Source organism: Mytilus galloprovincialis, chromosome 4, assembly GCF_965363235.1.
Source record: "Mytilus galloprovincialis chromosome 4, xbMytGall1.hap1.1, whole genome shotgun sequence".
NCBI lineage: Eukaryota > Metazoa > Mollusca > Bivalvia > Mytilida > Mytilidae > Mytilus > Mytilus galloprovincialis.
The window spans coordinates 85954950-85975228 of record NC_134841.1 but is presented as its reverse complement, the minus strand read 5'-3'; the positions used below and the strand labels follow the sequence as shown (position 1 = coordinate 85975228).

At 32.2% G+C, this 20279-nt stretch overlaps 2 protein-coding genes across 9 annotated transcripts in view; both read left to right on the top strand.

The window, feature by feature from the left end:
* The first annotated feature begins 1682 nt into the window (after nucleotides 1-1682).
* On the top strand, nucleotides 1683-7930 carry LOC143073242 (U6 snRNA-associated Sm-like protein LSm7). Its single transcript, XM_076248620.1, has 5 exons — nucleotides 1683-1806; nucleotides 1982-2090; nucleotides 5645-5716; nucleotides 6392-6682; nucleotides 7857-7930. Exons 1-4 carry the CDS (start codon nucleotides 1783-1785, stop codon nucleotides 6529-6531), a joined length of 345 nt encoding a protein of 114 aa, XP_076104735.1. The 5' UTR covers nucleotides 1683-1782; the 3' UTR covers nucleotides 6532-6682; nucleotides 7857-7930.
* Nucleotides 7931-16126: 8196 nt separating this feature from the next.
* LOC143073245 (leucine-rich repeat-containing protein 71-like) overlaps nucleotides 16127-20279 on the top strand; it is a 54652-nt gene continuing 50499 nt past the window's right edge. For 5 of the 8 annotated variants that reach the window (XM_076248641.1, XM_076248634.1, XM_076248643.1 and 2 more), the window contains exon 1: nucleotides 16127-16246. In XM_076248641.1, coding sequence (XP_076104756.1) covers nucleotides 16155-16246 — 92 coding nt within the window. In that variant the 5' untranslated portion in view covers nucleotides 16127-16154. Of the gene's footprint in view, nucleotides 16247-19656; nucleotides 19727-20279 lie in introns of those variants that run through there. The other 3 variants (XM_076248644.1, XM_076248640.1, XM_076248642.1) reach the window with 2 other exon arrangements.

Below are 20279 nucleotides of genomic sequence, written 5' to 3'. Positions count from 1 at the left end.
CGAAATTAGTAGAGCTGCCATAGACGGAGATAGTCCTTGTGAAAAGCCAAATTGTTGAGATGAACGATTATCAAGTTTGTTAATAATTTTATTCAGTAATGCATGTTCAAATGTTTTTCCTAAAATTGAGGAGACGGTTATTCCTCTGTAGCTGTCCAATATGCTGCTGTCTTTTCCTTTTTTGCATACTGGAGTGATAATTCCTGTTTTGAATTGTTCGGGTGTTCTCCTTTCTTTAATTATTTTGTTGAAGACAAATTTTAATACTGGAGTAATTGCTGAGCCTGCTAATTTAAGGTGTTCTGAGAATACGCCATATTCATCTCCTGCTTTACCGCTATTTAGATTTTTGATGGCAGCTAGAATTTCGTCTTCGCTAAAGTCAATACTACAGACCTTGTTGTTTTGGGCAAGTTCTTTGATGATGTTACAGCGAAGTTGACATGTTTTGAGATATTCTTTGTCATATTCATTAGAGATTTGGGGTGTAGCTAATTGTTCATAATATTTTGCCAAAACTTCTTTCTGTTCAACTGGACAGCTAATTTCCTTATTTTCATGCTGAATCACTGGAGTATTTAAATTTTCCCTGCCCATATTTCTATTTATAAGTTTAAAGAATGTTTTATTTGAAGGTTGTTGTTCTAGTTGATGATAAAAATTCTCTTTTTCAATAGCTCTTTCTTTGCGGAGGATTTTCCTAGCATTATATTTTGCTTCCTTACGTTCAATGTATGATTTGTCAGTTCCTGTTGGACGACCCTTTACAACCCAGATTCTGTGTTTTTGTTTGCTTAAATTTAGCAGCCTTTTGGCTTCTGGTGATACCTTAATTTTTGGCCCGTTTAACTTTATGATCCTAGATGGAATTGATTGCTTCTCTGCTTTTTTCAAACAGTCTATAATAATGGCAACTATATCTGTTGTTGTCTGGTTGTTATGAATAGATATCTGTTGTGCTAGTAATTCCTTTAACTTTGTTTTATACAGATTAGTGTTTCCCCGGTCCCATTCTATTTTATATTTCACGGTAGATTGTTTCTTGATTTTATTGTTTTCTGTTTTTGTTCTGGCAGCAAGGGCACAGATAACTGGTACATGTGTTGATAGGTTTATGCCAGTCATGTCCATAATTGTGATTTTATCAATTATGTCTTCGTTCTTGGTGAGAATATAATCAATTTGGGATGTTGATCTACCGTTGTGATGGAAAAAAGTGTCATCTTGGGAGTGGCATTTATTCATCCAATTTTGAGTACTAGTATATCTTTGTAAGATTTTATCATGTTGGTTCGAACGAGAGGTTTTTAACGTTCCATTTAGATCACCACACAGAATTGTTGTCAAGTTAGTATATTTTTCACTTATATGGGTGATGATATCCAGGAATTCTTTATATTTGATCTCGGAATTTGCAGATGTTGTAGGCATATAGGTGTTTATAAGGCATATATTTTGATTTCTAAGTTCTATCTTGATAGCTATTATACGATCATTTCCATCTGGGAGTTTTTGTATACAGTTATCTAATGATTGTGGCCACATAATTGCTGCTCCTGCATGACCTCTGGGGGCCTTAAAATTGAGAATTGGATCATTTTCATCTTTTGAGCGAATGAAAAAGGAATGTAATGGACCTCATTTTCAGAAGATAATGTCCATTCGGTCTATTTTTATATCATATTGTTATGTGGTTTTCAGATTTATCAACTCTTTCGTTTACCTCCCTTTCTCGTTTCCGGTTTTATTTTTTGCCGGCAACGAAATTTGCACGTTTTGAAAATGTCACAGAAACCACAACAGCAGGTAATAACTGTTTTATTAAGATTCCGAATTCACACGACAAAAACTTAATGAGACATAAATCAGTGTATACCGATGTTTCTGAATTTCGTAAAAAAACAAAACAGTGTTGCACTGTTGGTAAAAATATTTTTTTACTCATTAAACCTGTTAAAGATTTTTTTTATTTCCTCTTTAGCTTTCAGATAGAGATAGAGACAGAGAAAAGAAAAAGAAAGAAACTATTCTTGACTTATCTAAATACTTAGATAAACCCATCAGAGTCAAATTTAGTGGAGGTAGAGAAGGTAACTAAAATTGTAAAATATGTTCTACATAAAAAATGTACCTCGATATTCTTGTTCGATCATAAATTATTTTTCTTTCAAAATGAATGCTAGTCAATTCATTCCAAGTCTGATTCGTTCCAAGCCAGTTCGTTCCAGATTTGGACAATTCGTACCAAGTCAATTGTCAATTCGTTCCAACTGATTTATTTCATTATTTATCAGATTAAACAATGTGTTCGCATACCTGCCAACTTTTCAAAATGCCCATGGGGTTTTACGTGCACGATAACTCTCATAGTCCTACAAAACCTTGAAGGAGGCCTTCAAATATATTTTAATGTTGTTTGTTGGCTTCTTAATACTTTTACAAGCCTTTAGCTATTGTTAATCAGTTGTTTTGTTTAAAATTGTGGACACAATTGCTCTTTCAAAATTTCCATTTGGGAGCCTCCATGGGGGAAATCCCCCGCAAATAGTGGCAGTTGGCAGGTAAGTGTTCCACCTGATTAAGTTCATTATTAAATCAGACTTAACAATTTGTTCCAACTTTTTTATAATGTACATATATCACTGTATTTGTGTAAATCAACCTACAGTGCACGACAAAAATCAGCAATTCCTCGTCCATTTTTTCTGCATTTTTCATATAAAAGATCATTTTTCAATAACATATGTTCATCCTAACAGTTCATAGATAATTGTTGAATAGTCTTTCAGTATTTCACATATTTCATTTTGCTGGTCAACGGATGGCACAATGATAAGTGCAACTGGGTAACTGTAATTTGCTGTCTTCTATAGCTGTCCCAAAGCTCCATCATCTTGGACTGTGATCTGTTTGTGGCTGCTTACTTTTTTTTTCGGTTTCGTATGTAAGGACACTGAGTAAATTTTAATATTGTAAAAAATACACAACCAGTGCTAATGAGTAGTAACGATGCACGTAAGAAAAACATAGCAAATGTGGTATGTCAGCCCATCAATTATTATTGACAAGCGTTTATGACCCAAGATAAGTACGATATTATTCTTTTGATGAATGCATTAACAACTGTTATGCACACATCATTGAAATACAATAATCAATTATAATGATAACGATTTCTTTGAAAATATCACTAGTTAGTCACTTTATTCATATTTAAAATATTAAATTTGTCATGAAATACTTACCTTAATAATTAATAATTATCAATATATATCATGCCCAATATATCGTTCTTCCCAATTAATAAACCATAGAATATTTTTAGACACATATTTATATTAATATTTTTTATAAGTACAGCATTAAAAATTAAAATATGAAGGCTATTTAAATGGTTAATATTGTTTAATACTGTTCTTGAATAAGTTGGAACGAACTGACCAGTTTTTGGAAAAGTTGGAACGAACTGACCAAGCAACTTGGGACTAATTTGTTGGTACGAATCAGAGTTTTAACGAATCATTCATGTACCTTCAAAATACATGTATACCTTGCAAATTGAATATTAAAGTCCTTACATCATGCCTCATTATATTATCTATATAATCATCTCAAACTGTTCATACTAATATCTACAAAAAGAAAATACAAAGAACTAGGATTTATTCAAAGCATAATATTACAATCTAAATGTAATAAAGTTGTTGAAAAAGTTTGATGTATCCCAGAACTCCCATATAACGTCAATTCCGGTGAATATAAAATATTCAAATCAGTGAAATTTAATAGACCTGAATTTCCGGAACGTTCGATTTACATTATCCGAAAAATACAGATCTGTCAAATTTTACAGGGTTTAATATTTTATACTCTTTGGTAATGACATATTTTGGTAGTTCTGAGATATCATGTTGTAAGCAAAATAAATATTTGTCCACCTAAAATGGAATCGTATCTTATTTTATCATTTCTGGAAATATTTTGCACCAATATTGGCAATAAGCACGAAAAAGGAAGACTTTGTAACTATGTAAAAATTTCTAGCCGGCAATGAAAATTTCACTTCAAAATTTGCTCTCAAAGTCCAGATGTTAAAAATTAATTCAGCGTTATGACGTCGTAGCAAGGCGTCTCAGAAAAAAATAAAATAGCCTTGCCAGACGTCATAATTATTTGGACTAGTCTAAATACTAACCTTTAAAGGAGCAAATCCATTATCAAACATGTAGTACATGTAGCTATAAAGGCCATTGGATTTATGGTATCAGGTCCGTTCGCACCCAATATACTTTCTTAACCTACATATTAGCACCTCACATGTTCACCCCCTAAGTCCTACACATTTGCACCCAATTTGTATTAGAATTTCAGTTGAACTATTAGAATTTTTGTATATATGCCAAATGATTTGAATTTTTTGAATAAAGTTTGAAGAATTAACATATAATTTTTTGTTTATTAATTTGATGATTAATTATTTTAAGGGAGTTCCCCTTCTCGGTTTAAAAAAAAACAAACTTTTCAAAACACTAGTTTATATTGATACAGAATTAATAAAGGAATACAAAGAGCAAAAAAAAATATATAGATCACCATGTTCGTTTTTGATATAATGGCCATTCAATGACTATTAAAAAATAATTAAAATTTTATAAGACTTTAACAGACAGCTTATAATTATACTTGAAAAGAATTATAAAAAGAAAAATGGGGGTCACTGGTCAAAATTTGTTACGGCATTCAAATAGATAGAGACAGAGGATTCCGAAAATCTGACCAAATTCCAAAACATGACAAGCGAGCTTCCTTGAATGTTAATTACAAAATCTCAAAGACTTGTAGCTCCTTAAAAAGTCAACTGATTATAATTTCTTGTGGATATGCACAATTTTCATAGTATGTCTTTAATATATATACAAAGATTCAGGAAATTATACACCGCATAATTTGGTGTTATTTTTTAGTGTTTAAAAATCATGATTGTTGTTTTAAGTGTTTTAACTTGCTTAGATGTAAATAACTGCATATATTTAGCTTGATATGACTAAAACTTCGAAGATTTTAAATTAAAAAAAAGAAATATAATTGTTTTTAACAGCTTGTCTCCATTGATCTCATGTGTTTTTGGAAAAGTATGACAATATGATGGCTAAATATTGATAGCAATACACTTTCCAAAACTCGTTTACAAATTATTAAACACAAAACCAATAAAATTTTGACTCTATTATTATTACTGTTTTTACAAAAATAATAAGATATCAAGATATACTGTACGATTTGTATTTCATAGTTAAATGATAATTTGAATAAAATTTGGGTGCGAACGGACTTTGAGTGCAAACACGAAAGGGGGCGAAGGTGAGTGGGCGAGAACGTGAATGGGCGCGAACGGACACGGATTTTGGATTTATAATGTAAATCAATTCAAAGCAGAAAACCAAAGGCTTGAAAGCCCAGATTTGTACTGTACATGAAAAATGTATGGAGGACAGCAACCAACACCAAAGTTCTTTAAATGAAGTGAATGTATGCAATTACAGTCTCTACATGTACCAGCTTGTCAAACCAGCAAGAACTTATGCAATTTATATACATAACATGATATAAATATACTTAAAATTCTATATCATTTTTTTTGCAGCAAGTGGAGTATTGAAAGGTTATGATCCACTGTTAAATTTGGTATTAGATGGTTGTACAGAGTATCTGAGAGGTAAACCATTGTTAATGTCAAAACAAACAAACACACAAATGCCTAAACCAATTCATGTTATAAATTTTTTACATAATACTTATTATCACAAAACTCAGTCATTTGACATTGGGTGGTGTCACTTTTACAATGAGTACATTGACACATGCATATTTACAACCAGGGGCATCTGTGGCCCATAAACACATTCTCCATTTAATATATACATATTTTAATTTTATTTAGTTGCGACATGCAATATTATTTGATACCAACAGGTGCACTTGATGTAAACATTTTTAGGGAAAAACAAATATTGACAGTTTAATATTGTATAGTTCACATAAGCTCTAAATCATACTTAAGAGAAATATTATAGTTCAAAGAAGTTAAAAGAGAATATCAAAATTATTTACCAATTCCTGGAAAGACAACAAAAAAAACATTGAGATATTACATCAGACAGCAACAATCATCTTATTTGTAAGAACAAGTAGCTACAGTTCTAGTTTTTGATATGAAAGAAGCTTTGACCAACCCCACTTGTATATATTTCATAATTGAAAGGATGAATAAAACATTATAAAGAAGGAGGGAGGTTTTTTTTATCATAGACCATTAAATAAAACCAATACCTTCATTTTTACTAAGCATTTGAATGGATAACTCAACTTTCAAAACCTTTCTCTGTTATAGATCCTGATGATCCATACAAACTTACTGAAGACACCAGGCAGCTAGGTTTAGTGGTATGTAGAGGTACATCTGTAGTTTTAATCTGTCCAGCAGACGGCATGGAAGCCATTGCAAATCCTTTCATTCAGCAAGATGGATGAACAATTTAGGAAATTTTTAGCAGATATAAAGAACAAAAAGCAGTGCTTAGTTTGTGACCTTGAGAACGTACATATAGTGCAATGTGAACTCACTCAGACGCTGATGATCTGATATATAGTTTTTGTAAATTGTTTGTTATTGTACAGTTAGGCCTAAATTAAAATATTGTTTGTTTGCCCTTTTCCGACCCTATGTTTTGAAACAGAGTAGGTAGGTAGGTAAAATATTTTATTTTTTTTCCCAAAAAAATAACTTGGCTCGGTATATTTTTTTCATGGGTAGGCAGGTAGGTATAATATTTTATTTTATAGATACAAAATCTGCATAATGTCATTTTTGTCTGTTTTGCTTTTGCTAATAAGTTTCTGGGACTACGTTTTGAAAAAAAATATCATGTAGAATGTGAAGTTAATTCATATGCACTACTATTTTGTTTTCAAATATCAAAATATAGAGCTGTGCCGCATATTTTCAACGTTTATATATGCCTGGAACTTTGAAGAGTTTTAACTTGCACTTATATTCTGTACTACGTACCTTGTACGCTTACCTCTACCTAAAGATTTTCTGTAAGGGATAACTTTGTCCTGGTAAAATATGTCCGGGCAGACATACATTACTAGTAGAAAAGGTCCCTAGTGTTTACATTTCCGTGTGTGCCTATGTTTCCAATAAAAATGCTACAAGACTTAAAATCAATTGTCACGTATTTTACATCACATTTATGAATGATCTGTATGGAAAACTTGGGCGATTTTACTGCCAAATATTCTCCACTTTACAGGCTTTTGTAACCTTTGGTTCATGTCAGATATAAATAATATAGCAATGCTGGTCGAAGGCATTGTTAACATAATCATCCTGATCTACGGATCACAAAAGGCCATCCCTACATAGAATACAACGTCCGTTTACACAAAATAGTTTGTACACACGTTGATAATTTTGTATTAAACGAACTTTTTTGTAAATGAACCCTGCTCTTCAAGTATAAAGATGCAGAGTTAACGTACGTCATATCATGATTTCAAAGCGTTCAACATCGATTTCAAACAAATGCTTTGAAACTCTAAATGCAAGTGTGCATGTCAAACGCTCACTTGATACCAAACGGACTAGACCTTATATGATAAAGATAAAACCCGAGGATTCCGGTAAAAAAGTTTTGAGCGGGAAATACAAATATAAGATTTTTTGTAGGAACGAAAAAATAAAATAAAATAAAATCTTGCTGGTAAATACAAATAAAAGATTTTCAGGCGGAACAAATTTATAGGGTCGGTCGGTAAAGGGCAAACAAACAATATTTTAATTTAAGCCTTAGTACTGTAATTGTTATGGATGAAGAAGAAAAAAAGCAAAACAGACAGAAAATAAAAGTGACAAATTGTTTAGAAAGTAGATTTAATTCTGCATTTTTATTTAAAAGAGTATGCAGTTATCCATTCTTGACCTTTTTGATATACAATGTACATGTATCTTCATTTTCTATTTTTAATAGAATTATTTCCTTTTGTAACTGAAATGACAATTTGTTTTACATTTGCTTTTTATACTAACTATTCAATTTCAACACAAACATATGATTTCATTTTTCACATCAACATTTACTTTATTGAAATACATAATGTTCTACTATTCTTCATATCAGGTGGAGGATACAAAAATAGGGGAGATAACTTTGGATTTTTTTTAATATATATTCTAAAACATTGCTTTTACATGTTTTAGGTTTTAAGGAAACAATCACAAAACCTAAGACATGAAAATTCCGGTATTTATAAAATTGATAGAGACCTGTATTTTTTTCATTTCATACACATATATGTCATATATGTTTCATTTTCATATTTGATGTTTTTACATGGATGTTGAATAAACTGTTAAAAGATAACAGGATAGTTTTATAATTTAGATTTATATTATATAACACAGTACAGCATAACAGTTATATTTCCTTATGATTTACAGTTACTTCAATTTTTTGTTTGATAAGTGTAAAGAGACATTTCGCTAGTATTTTAATCTAGAAGCCATCTAATTAACCATCTAGGTGACCCCTGAAGATGATCATAACCCAATGTTAACATAAATGAAGATTTTATAATGATAAAAATCACATAGCTTAGACATTATTTTACAACTTGTAGCTAAAGCTCATTTAATACATGATTCTACAACCAAATGAAAACTTAAACATAGATACTTAAAATTGACCTTGATGAATTATGTGAAAAATTTCTTTTTAGGTCTCCCATGAGATAATTTTTGCAGGTCTTGCAAACAATTGTAAGTAGTGAAAAAGAATTAGTTTGGTCTTCTTTTGACAATAACTTGTGTATTTATAAAATTGAGAAAGGAAATGGGGAATGTGTCAAAGCCACAACAACTCCACCATAGAGCAGACAGCAGCCGAGGGCCACCAATATGTATACATTAAGGTCTTGAAATCCAGCTTCAAGACTTTTAAAGAAAACACAGGAATTTTATAATGTTACAATAGGTGAAAAGTGAAAGTCTAATAACTCCAGAAAAAAATAGCTGTATCAAAGTGATGGTATAATGAGATAAACTATGTTATACTAGTGATGAAAAAACAATCCCTCAGGTATAAATTTTTGGACACATGATTTTAAATAAATACTTCATTCTTTCACAAAAAATTACCAGTTATTTTATATTTTAATATTTTATGATGTATTTAAATGAGTAGTTATTGTTGCAAACTCCATTTGAAATTTGAATTGAGATTATTTTTGCAATAAGGGAAAGTTTGAGGTGAAAAAATAGGGTGGGGTACAATTTTCTCACTTCGGATTTCAGAAATTAAAAAGAAATTTCTTCAAATATTTTTTTTGAGGGGATTAATATTCTACAGCATAGTGAATTACTCAAAAGCAAAAAAAAATAAGTTCATTAGACTACATTCTATGCTGTGTCAACTATTTAATCAAAATCCAAATTCAGAGCTGTATCGAGCTTGAATGTTGTGTCCATACTTTCCCCAACTGTTCAGGGTTTGACCTCTGCGGTCGTATAAAGCTGCGCCCTGCAGGGCATCTGGTTTCATGATACAATAGGCAAAAAACATTAACTGGTATGAATTATTAGGTAAAAAAAGTGGTACATAGATATATGAAGATGTGGTATGAGACAACTCTCCATCCAAATCACAATTTATAAAAGTAAACCATTATAGGTCAAAGTACAGTCTTCAACAAGGAGCCTTGGCTCACACCAAAAAGCAAGCCATAAAGGGCCCCAAAAATAACTAGTGTAAAACCATTCAAAAGGGAAAACAAATTGTCAAATCTTTATAAGAAACAAGAAACACATCAACAAATGACAACTACTGAACATCAGACAGGGTTCAAAGGTTTTAATGGCACCAAACCTTCACCCTTTTCTGAAACAATAGTGTTACATCACAACATGGATAGATGCACTCTAAAATATCAATTGAAATGGCTTAACTCAATAAAAAGACATTAACACAAGTGAACATACACAGAACGAATAAATTTTATATACATGTATAATACAATGTAAAATACAAAATCAGTAAGTCAAATGAACTTGCTGATAAACAATCCTCTATGTAATAAAGCTTTCCAGAAAATGTTCCTATTGGAATGATCCCCAAGAGAAAGTAGTTTTATATCAACTTCAAACCCCACTTCTTTTAAAATAAAAATCAATAACTAAAAAAGGGAATAAGAAGAGCATCTGTTGGATCAAGCAGTTTAGCCTTGCTTGAATGACACTTAATGTGTCATAATTTAGAGCTTGACCATGGTTTTGGTGGGTTTCTTGTTTGATGTTGATGTTAAATGTCCTAACATTATCTTTACGATGTCGTATACGTTCGTCAAATGTATCTACGAATCGGGAATGGTCCGGAGAGGTCACAAAACCAATTGGGTGCGTCCATTAACATTCGAGGAAACTCAGCCGATTCGTCAAATGTATCTACGGTTCGGAAATGGTCCGGACAGGCCACAAAACCAATTAGGTGTGTCCCGTAACATTCGGGGAAACTCAGCCGATTTGGTCTCGTCTGATTACAATCGTGACTATGTCGTGACAGATTCTGATGTATCGGATTAAAATCGTAACAATGTTCTGTCCTCTGGAACGTGCATGATCTGGAGAATTTTGTCAATGTCTGGGTTCTGTCGGATCTCTGTAGGATCACATTCAGTAGAATCGGGCGCGGTTCGGTCGTTTTGTACCATGCGAAAGATACAAATCTGATTTGATAATCGGAGAAAGTCGATTTGTTTTCGTGGTTCAATAAATGTTTTCACAAATTTTAATTAGAATGTGAATTTTCAACCACGATTCACAGGATCTCAATCAGACTTTTGACAAATTTTAGTCGGGAATGGTCTTGCAAAGAACGGCTGTAAAAATCGTGAATGTGTGACCCCAGCTAAAGGCCAGCCTAGGTCGTTAAAACCCTATATAACTTGAGTAAGTCTATTTTCAGAATTATTCAGGTACTTTTCTATAAACCATTACTATATCGTCTTTTCCAGCATACTTATATTGGGTGAATGTCCCCTGTTTTAAGGGTGTTTCCAGAGAACCCTTTAAAGGCATTTCAAGTATTATACAGGCCCCGGTCGGAAATAAATTTTGAAGAGAAGAGGTATTCAAATGGTGTTCGTTTGGGAGACTTTCTTGACAGCATCATTTAGCATTTTTTGTTATTTATCTTGATTGTCATTTAGATTTAAATATACTGTTTCAACATATATCAAGCAAAGTAAGATCAACAAATAAGTCAACATGAGCAAAATCGTCAATTGACATGTTATTGGAGTTATTGTCCCACAAATCATTTTCTGCAATTAATTGAAAATATTTTGCTTTTGATGTAGCTAGTCTACTATGCATTTGGTTCCCGTAGGCATTCCACTAAGCCGTTGTTTAACACGCCATCTAAAACGGAAAATTAAAGTTTTCATTATAACAAATTAATTGATGTCAGTGGAAATAATAGTTGTCGATTTGTTTAAATATTTACACATGGAAAAATAAATCAGTGACTAATATGTTAGTTTATTTTGTACATCAAGCTTTTTTCGTCTCATGTGGATTCATTTTAATAATTAAGGTTTTACAAAAACATACCGTTTATTTATAGAAATATCATAGAAATTCAAATATGTTCCCTGATGAAGACATTCGATCTGTATTTAAGCAATTTAATTAAAATATAGATCTCCGATTCCTTATCCTGATCTGAGCTCACACGTACGAGCACGCGAGTTAACAGCTGGTTAAGATATATGTTTATCTTATCTCCTATACATTTCTAGGAATGTGATTGGTTAAAAGCGCCCTCGTGGAGACCGTGTATATTATCTCATACACGGTTAGTAGTGGAGTTACGTCCCTTTATATTCCATATAAGGTAGTAGGGAGGCGGGGTTTATTTCGTACACGGTTAGTAGTGGTGTTACGTCCCTTTATAAAAACAAAACGGTACTGAGAAAAAAATCGTAAAGGTTTCAACAGACGAAGAAATTGATGATTAAGATTGAAATAAATTCATATAACACATTTAACCCTCACGAGTTGTTATTGTTGGTATCTGTGTTTGTAGGATCAGTGGAAGTAGTTTCTTAATGCTAACAGTATTGATAGTGGAGCGGCGAATGTTGAAAAAGTCGCTTAGTTAACGATTTTAAATTACCTAAATACCTCATGGAATTTTAAGGTCCTAAAATGTTTATCGATTATTCAGCTTTAGAAAAATATTTGTCGTCAATATCAAATGTGGTACAAATGACGTTTAAAATAGCCTTTACTGACTTTACCCAACTTGCATCGCATACCCCACTGCCGATTCGGTAGTCAAATTTCACAACAAACCCGTTCTAAAAAATAATTTTTGAATGAAATAGGTAAATAAAGTTATTCGTGAACTTCATACAATGTAAGGGCATTTCCAAATAGTCCTAAATTTAATGCTTAATGCATCTGAAAATGGTTGAAAATAACACTGTAAAAATCATCGTTTTTCATCTAGCATTATTTGCACGTGCAGTATAGGTATATTTTAAAGGCACAACAATGAAGCCGCCGTATAATACTTCAATCGACCCGATTTACTATTTGTAGTTAATTCCTAAAAATATAAATATTTGACTAAATATCTGCTTTTTATCCAGATTTCAAGTCCGAATATTTGTCACAGATTTACCGACATTGTTGTGGTTTCTAGTTATAGTCACACATTCAGCGATTTAGCGAAGGTCATTTGTAGTCATTTTTAAGCATATTTCTTGTTCATTGTATAATTTCCAAAGCCTTGTGATTAATTTATGTTGTTTGGTATTGTTGTATACTCGTTTTTGTTGAATTGAACTGGGAAAGTGAATTTCATTTTCGGGTTCGTTTGGTTTTCAGGTGTGTTTGATTTGTTTTTTTATTCAATCACATGGACAATTTAACAATCTCGTTAAAACGGGTCCCGCTAGATGCCAAAAAAGACCTTATTCTTGACAAAAAGTCATTTGTTTAACCATCAAGGTATCAGTCTTTTTTACCTGATAAAATAAGTAAGACATACTGTAATTCCTCTAAACATAAGGCTAAACTTAACTTGAGAGGTACTACAGGGATGCCATTGCCTTTTTTGCTCAACAAGGACAATATAAATCTAGCATTGTATTTGCTAGCGATATTTTCATTGGAGACGCTGTTAAGACAGCGAATAACATCAAAGCATAATTAACAAGAATGTGTCCAAAGTACACGGATGCCCCACTGGCACTATCATTTTCGATGTTCCATGGACCGTGAAATTGGGGTCAAAAATCTAATTTGACTTTAGAATTAGAAATATCATATCATAAGCATCAAGTGTACTAAGTTTCAAGTTGATTGGACTTAAGCTTCATCAAAAACTACCTTAACCGAAAACTTTAACCTGAAAATCCCACTTTCATTTTATATGTTCAGTTGACCGTGAAATTGGGGTCAAAAGTCTAGTTTGGCTTAAAATTAAAAAGATCATATCATAAGCAACAAGTGTACTAAGTTTCAAGTTGATTGGACTTCATCTTCATCAAAAACTACCTTGACCAAAAACTTTAACCTGCGGACGAACGAACGGACGGACGGACGGACGAACGAACGGAGCCACAGACAAGAAAACATAATGCCCCACCTACGATGCATAAAAATGGTTGGATAAAAGCCGACTTGAGTACATGTAGCTCCACCAAAACCAACGACAAATCGGTATGTATGTACTTTATGAAGCAGCCTCAATTTTATGACAAAAAATGGAAAATATTTATATATCTAGGGATTATTATCGTGCAAATAACCAAGTACAAATGCATATCGTTGGAAATGTCAGAAGCAATGTTGTCAACCTATTTGATAAATTTTGTTACTTGTCTCTTGACAGTCTTTTGAAACATTTTCTTCAGTATCAATGAATATTTCGCATGACATTCGGAGAAAATGTGCTACTCTCGCAGAGTGCCTGGTGTCAAATTGTAATAACATACTTACTCCATTTAAAGTCTTATTATGCCGGTCGTTCATGCTCTGGGTTGGTGTGACTTCACTTCAAGTTTTTTTTGGAACCGGTTAAAAGTCGGTATTCAACCTCTTTAGGACAAAAACAAGCCGTTTCGGTAATCATGTAGCCTTAGGTCACCTTACGGCCTTCAACAATTAGCAAAGCCCAAATGGCCATACCGCAGTCAGCTATAAAAGGCCCCGTTAAGACAGTGTAAAACAATTCAACCGAAAAGCTTTCGACATGTGAATTTGTATTTAAGCATCACGTACTACGTACAATGTGGCCAAGCAAAGTTTGGTTGTCGGCAAATCTAGCCAACCGAAATAATGGCTCCCCATGTGCCTTTGTTGGAAAACTGCGCAACATGACACGTTAGAGCCAGTTTTCTTTGAGGGACAAATGGCATCGGACTTTCTACAAGATCTAATTAGTTCATGTAAGGGGGAAAACATGCTAGGCAGCACGTGTTTGCAAGGAGCAGGGTCTTACTTGCACTGATTTATGTTTTTGTCAAAATGTAGGTAGTTGTAATGAAATACCATGGAAATAGTTCTTGTAATATTTGGTAACTTTATTTTAATTTGCTATGTTTTCGACGTTTCATTTGGTATGAAAATAAACTCATCATAGATACCATAACGGTCATGTCTCATTTTAGGAATTTGTTCTACAACACGCTTGCACTAATTGAGTAATACATCAAACTCCATTAACTATATTAAATAAAAAGGTATCTTGTATTGAGATAGTTTGAATTCATTTTAAGAAAACTCAGTGACACGTCGAACCCTTGAAAACTGAAACGAATTTTTTCATGGCTGCATATTTGGTTTGATTTATTAGCTATGCATTTCAGATACTCTTTGAAAACTTTTCAACTATTAAAGTATTCAAGAAATGCTATTTGTCGATGTCAGTTATCAATGTTAATATGTTCCTGTTTTCCATTAGGCATTAAAATTTGTATGTACCATGGACTACCTTTAAAAAAGTTAAATAAAACGTTGTTCTGACGTCATGTGCAAATATGAAAAAGATTTTGTATGAACTAACGTTTTTCTACATAATACTACTCTTATAAGTTATTGAATAGATTATTAATTTTGAAAAATATCAATGGTATTGTTTCTCTAGATGAAAGTAGGATTTTTTTAAGTGATGACCTTTGACCTTGATTTTCATTATTATCAAGTTGTACCAGATTTGATATTGACGACACATATTTTCAAAAGGTACAGGATTTCAGCTTTCCAATGAGCTATTAAAATCCCATGAGGTATTTAGGTAATTTAAATTTCTAAAATTGTCCTCTCCGCCGCTCCACTATGAGGACTTGCTCATTTTGATAGGTCTAAATTTCACACGTTAAGATAGTCGGTAAGATAAATTCGTCACATAGTGTGCTAGTGACCTAATACGGTATATATGGGGTCAGTAAATTCCATATGGGGTGCTATATATGGGGTCAGCGTATTAGGTCACTAGCACACTATGTAACTAACAATATGATTTTTTTTTTTTTTATCAAAATGGTATTTACGGACCATATAATACCATGCCATTACTTAAAGAGTCTATTTTGATCTATGAATACTATTATTTATCTCGATTAATTATTTGAAGCTCTTACAGAAGTTAAGTTATTATTATTTTTTCGTTTGCAATATTGACTTTCAGAAATAAAACAAACGCACATTACTGATATATCAATTTATCGAATTTCTTATGTACATAATTAGTTTCATTTTTCCGTATTTTATATATTAAACACGTTTAATTAAAATTAAATAGCTTAAGAAAACAAAAATAACAATGCTCCGTTGTTGGACTGGATCAATGAATATTGGTGCAACATTCTATTGTATCCTGGGTGGAACGCTGGAAAATGGAAAAATCGATCAGATATCGTGAAAACTCATTTGAAAATATTGTGGTATTTTTCATTTTAAACAAAACACGACAATACAATTTGAACAAATTGGTTAAAAATATTGATCCTTTTGGGGGAAATATATAAAATTATTGCTTGTCTGATAGGGGCTCACTGGGAAGATGTGGTACTGCTGACGTGACGTTATGCCTTCTCCTGGGAAAGGCAGTCCCGCTAAAACCGGATCCCGTCCAAACTCACATCGATTGACTCCAGCAAGTAGAGCAAGTTTTGCCCGGTATGTTATTTTTATTATTTTTTTTATAAACTCATGTTAACATTAAATGTGGAAAATAAACTGGACTCCGCTTGTATTGCGCTACACTGAAACAAAGTGTAGTTTTCAGCCGAGAACCAGCTTATGTGGGAAAAGGCACAGGCACTTGTCTAAAAAAAAATCCTATACAATGTATATAGGAAAAACAATTTCTGAGATAAATACCTGTGGGAAAATGGGGAGGGTAAAACCGACTTACAGAATTTGTAAAATATTAAAAATTCAGTTCGTTATCAAGATTTTTTTATTCTTACATTCAAATATTGTTTTCTGTTGATGTTTACTATAGGTGGTTGAAAATGGAAATAGGAAACGTAGGCTTTATTTCTTTCATAACACGTGACGGTCTCCTCGTTTGTTCTGTCACCCGAGATTGTTTATAAAAAACAACCGAATGATAAAAGAAAATTATAGTCACAAATGAAAGAGTCAACGTTTAATGGAAAAATTAAGGCCATAAAGCGCTTACGGTCTTTCGATTCCCTTTATTTACTCTAGAGCGGTTTTTTTTTCAGTCAAAGAGTTATCAAACGGTGAACTATTTTGTTTTTCGTTAATTTTTCAATTTTGTGCGATTGATTGTTTTAGCAAAATTAAGTTGTGTAGTCTGAAATATGAAAATCTTGGTGAGTTCTTAGATCAGTGGAGTGTTCGTAAAATTTTTAGATAATTAGTGAGAGAAAAACAGGGCAGAGCAAAGTCGATAATATTCTGTCTATGATATAAAACGAGTTGATGAGGTATGATTGTCAATGAGTCAACTCTTCACCCAAAGAGACCAAATGACACAGCAAAAAACACCTTAACGTATACAATCGTACGGCCCTCAACGATGAGCATAAGGACATATAGATTATGAATTTGAAAAAATCGTCGTTTTTAAAGAAAGCTTGATTTTGAGGGTTCAGTCGTGGCTATTTGACCTTTAAATAGAAGTAACTTGATTTCGGTTACTAATATATCTTTTCAAAGGACTACAAGAATGAAAATTATGGATGGATCTATAGATGAAAGTTATTCATCAAATATGTTTGAATCCTTCGATGGTATTTATTTTATTAAATTTAGTTGTTTTATATATGGAAACTACTGGTATTGCTTATGTGATCAATAAAGAGTTGGAGGGGGGTGTTAATGTGATAATTTAAGTCGAAGAAAATCTTTAAAAATGAGATGGAAGACTATCTATTACTATATATTACATGCAATCTAATTAAAAACCGATCTCTCATCGCTCCTGTTTCTGATATGTCGACACAGGAGCGATGAGAGATCGGTTTTTAATTAGATTGTATTACATGTTGCAGATAATTCAAATCTGTTTGGTAAATCAAGCTAAGTGTAGTACATTTTTAAAGTGCCAGTCTGCCTAAGAATCAGGCAGTGGTGAAAACATGACCAAAAAAAAACCCACTCTATTTGACATTGATTTCAGTTCATTATATGTAGTTATGCACAAAAATAACATTCATTTCCATTTTCTGTTCTGGTAATAGAAGATACAATTTGGTTGAAATGCACTAGAAATTAACGAATATTATAAGGGGAGATAACTCTGTAATTTGCTATCATTCTAACCAATTTTCTAATCAAGTTATTTGATATTACCAGACACACACAAACGAAAGACTAATACTTTTTAACTCAGGATGATGGTTAGTATTAAATAGCATGATAAGCTCGGTGGGTTTTTTCTAATCATGTTTTAATTTTTACCTAAATTGCCTGATTCTAACAAAGACTGGCACGTTAAAATTAACAAACGCCATGTCATTTCAACAATAAAATGTTTTATGTTCTTATGGTAGGGACGCTTATAACTTTAACTATTTTGATATCTAAAACGGACAGGAACCATTTAAATGGTACTTAAGTTTTGATAGGACATCTGAATATGCATGGATATGGGTATCATGGGTAGGGAATCACTTCCGGATTGTTCCATTTTTCAGATTTCATTAACTCATTGTCCATTAATGGTCTTTTTTATTGTCTAATATCCTTCCGCCATTGTAAGAAATCACGCTATTATTTCCATATTATCAAAACTGTAAAATCATTTCTTTTTTGTCAATACATAAACTTTATCATGATTAAATGAGTTTGTTACGTAAGAAACATGGATATTATCAAATACTAAGGGTTAACAAACTCATAAAGTGAACAAGACAAGACAATAACTTTACAAAAAAGGAATGAACCATGACAATGGAAAACAATAAAATTGAGAATGGAAATGAAGCATAGTCTTGAAAAAAAATTCCACATTGTTTAAAAATAAATATTCTTCTAAACGGGACCTCAAATAAGTTTTTGACAATGTTATAAAAAAACGTATATAGAACATATAGAGGAATTGCTAGTGACCGGCTATTGAATTGCAAATATAACACGAAAACTAAAGAAAAAAAACCATAACCGTTTTGGCATATTGATTTTCACAGGATACAACGATATAATATACAAAATGTATAAGCAATAGAAAAAAACATCTTTTTTTGCTCGTGAAGTTCAAGTTCAAATACAAATTCTGTATTATAAACTCCCAGACATATAAGTATAGATTATAACATGTCCTTTTCCATATTGGCCCTGGTATCATCCCGAGACTCCCATATATCAGCATCGAGGCTTTAGCCGAGGGCCGACATGGGTCGAGGGATGATACCAGGGTCAATATGGAAAAGAATGTTATAATCTATTTATCACATATTTACGTTCTGCAGAAAAGAGAAAACAAATTTCAATTATAACAATTTTTAAAATGAAACATAACAGGTAAAATCTTAAACATTTTATCACAAAAGGATGCAATGACGTCACGTCATTTAGAATCAGGGCACAATATCAATAGTCTCTTTTTTGTCCCTGGCAATTTTGAGGTTATTGCAGATGCAAAACCTAAGGTATTCATAACAAATATGTGATAAATAGTGTTATACAAGAGGGATTCAATACTATGGTCAAATATAAATGCCATCTAAAATATGCGAATTAATACCGAGGTTTTATCTAAACAGTGCAGCTTATTTGCATTATTTTTTTTCTAAATTCCTATAAAAAAAGGTTAAGCTTTATTATTAATCTATACATATACAGATGGATAACGTGTTACTAACTGTTGTCAGAAATGTACTGTATTCTTTGTAACGACTTAGTTTCTTATTTCTTTCATTAGTATATATCAGTATTCATTAAAAACCAATAAAGGTCTATGTTTTTTATTGAAGAATATTTAATGTGGATGTTTTCTTAACATATTTTAATTGAGTATTTAAATCTCTAAATCCGGTTATTTTAACTTTTTATGAAAACACGTTTTCAATTTAGTTGAATTATAAACAGTAGCATACAAAGGATATTCCTATAAGTAAATTAAATGAATAGATAAAGCTGCTATATCTGCCGGAAGACATCTGAAGAAATGGCCGGTATTTTAAGGTAAGATTCTATCAGGATTTTATACGAATTCTATGCCAGTGGCGGATATAAGGGGAGGGGGTGGTCCGAGGGTTGGAACCCCCTATTTTTTGACGATTAATACATTTGAATGAGGACCTATAGTTGGAAATCCCCCCTTTTGTCCTGGGTTGGGACCCCCTTTTTAAAATGGCTGGATCCGCCCCTGAATGCCATCAGTTGGGAATATTTCTCAGCAATGTGATCAACATCCTCAAGTTATGGGATGTACATTTGTCTCTACGTTTAGACCTTCTATAAAAACGTCTACCAATAGCTCCGTTGCATTCTCATTTAATTGCAAAACGATTGATTTCTTTTAATTTTTTTTAATTTTATTTTCTTCATTTTCAAGATTTATATTGGAAATAAAATCAATTCTATTGTATGTTGTTAATGTAACGAGAATTTATATGTATGAATGTTTCTGATCAATATAACATAACTAAAAGAAATTAATAGACCAAGGTTGTTCACAAATTATTGCTATTGGTGACGAATAATTTCAATATAACAAATAATATGGAAAGAACAG

What these genes read in the sequence shown, in the direction of transcription:
- LOC143073242 (XM_076248620.1), top strand. Translation starts at nt 1,783, where the DNA reads ATGTCACAGAAACCACAACAGCAG. An exon ending in CACAGAAACCACAACAGCAG is followed by an intron (nt 1,807 to 1,981) that starts GTAATAACTGTT and finishes TTTCCTCTTTAG; the next exon opens with CTTTCAGATAGAGATAGAGA. An exon ending in TTGTACAGAGTATCTGAGAG is followed by an intron (nt 5,717 to 6,391) that starts GTAAACCATTGT and finishes TCTCTGTTATAG; the next exon opens with ATCCTGATGATCCATACAAA.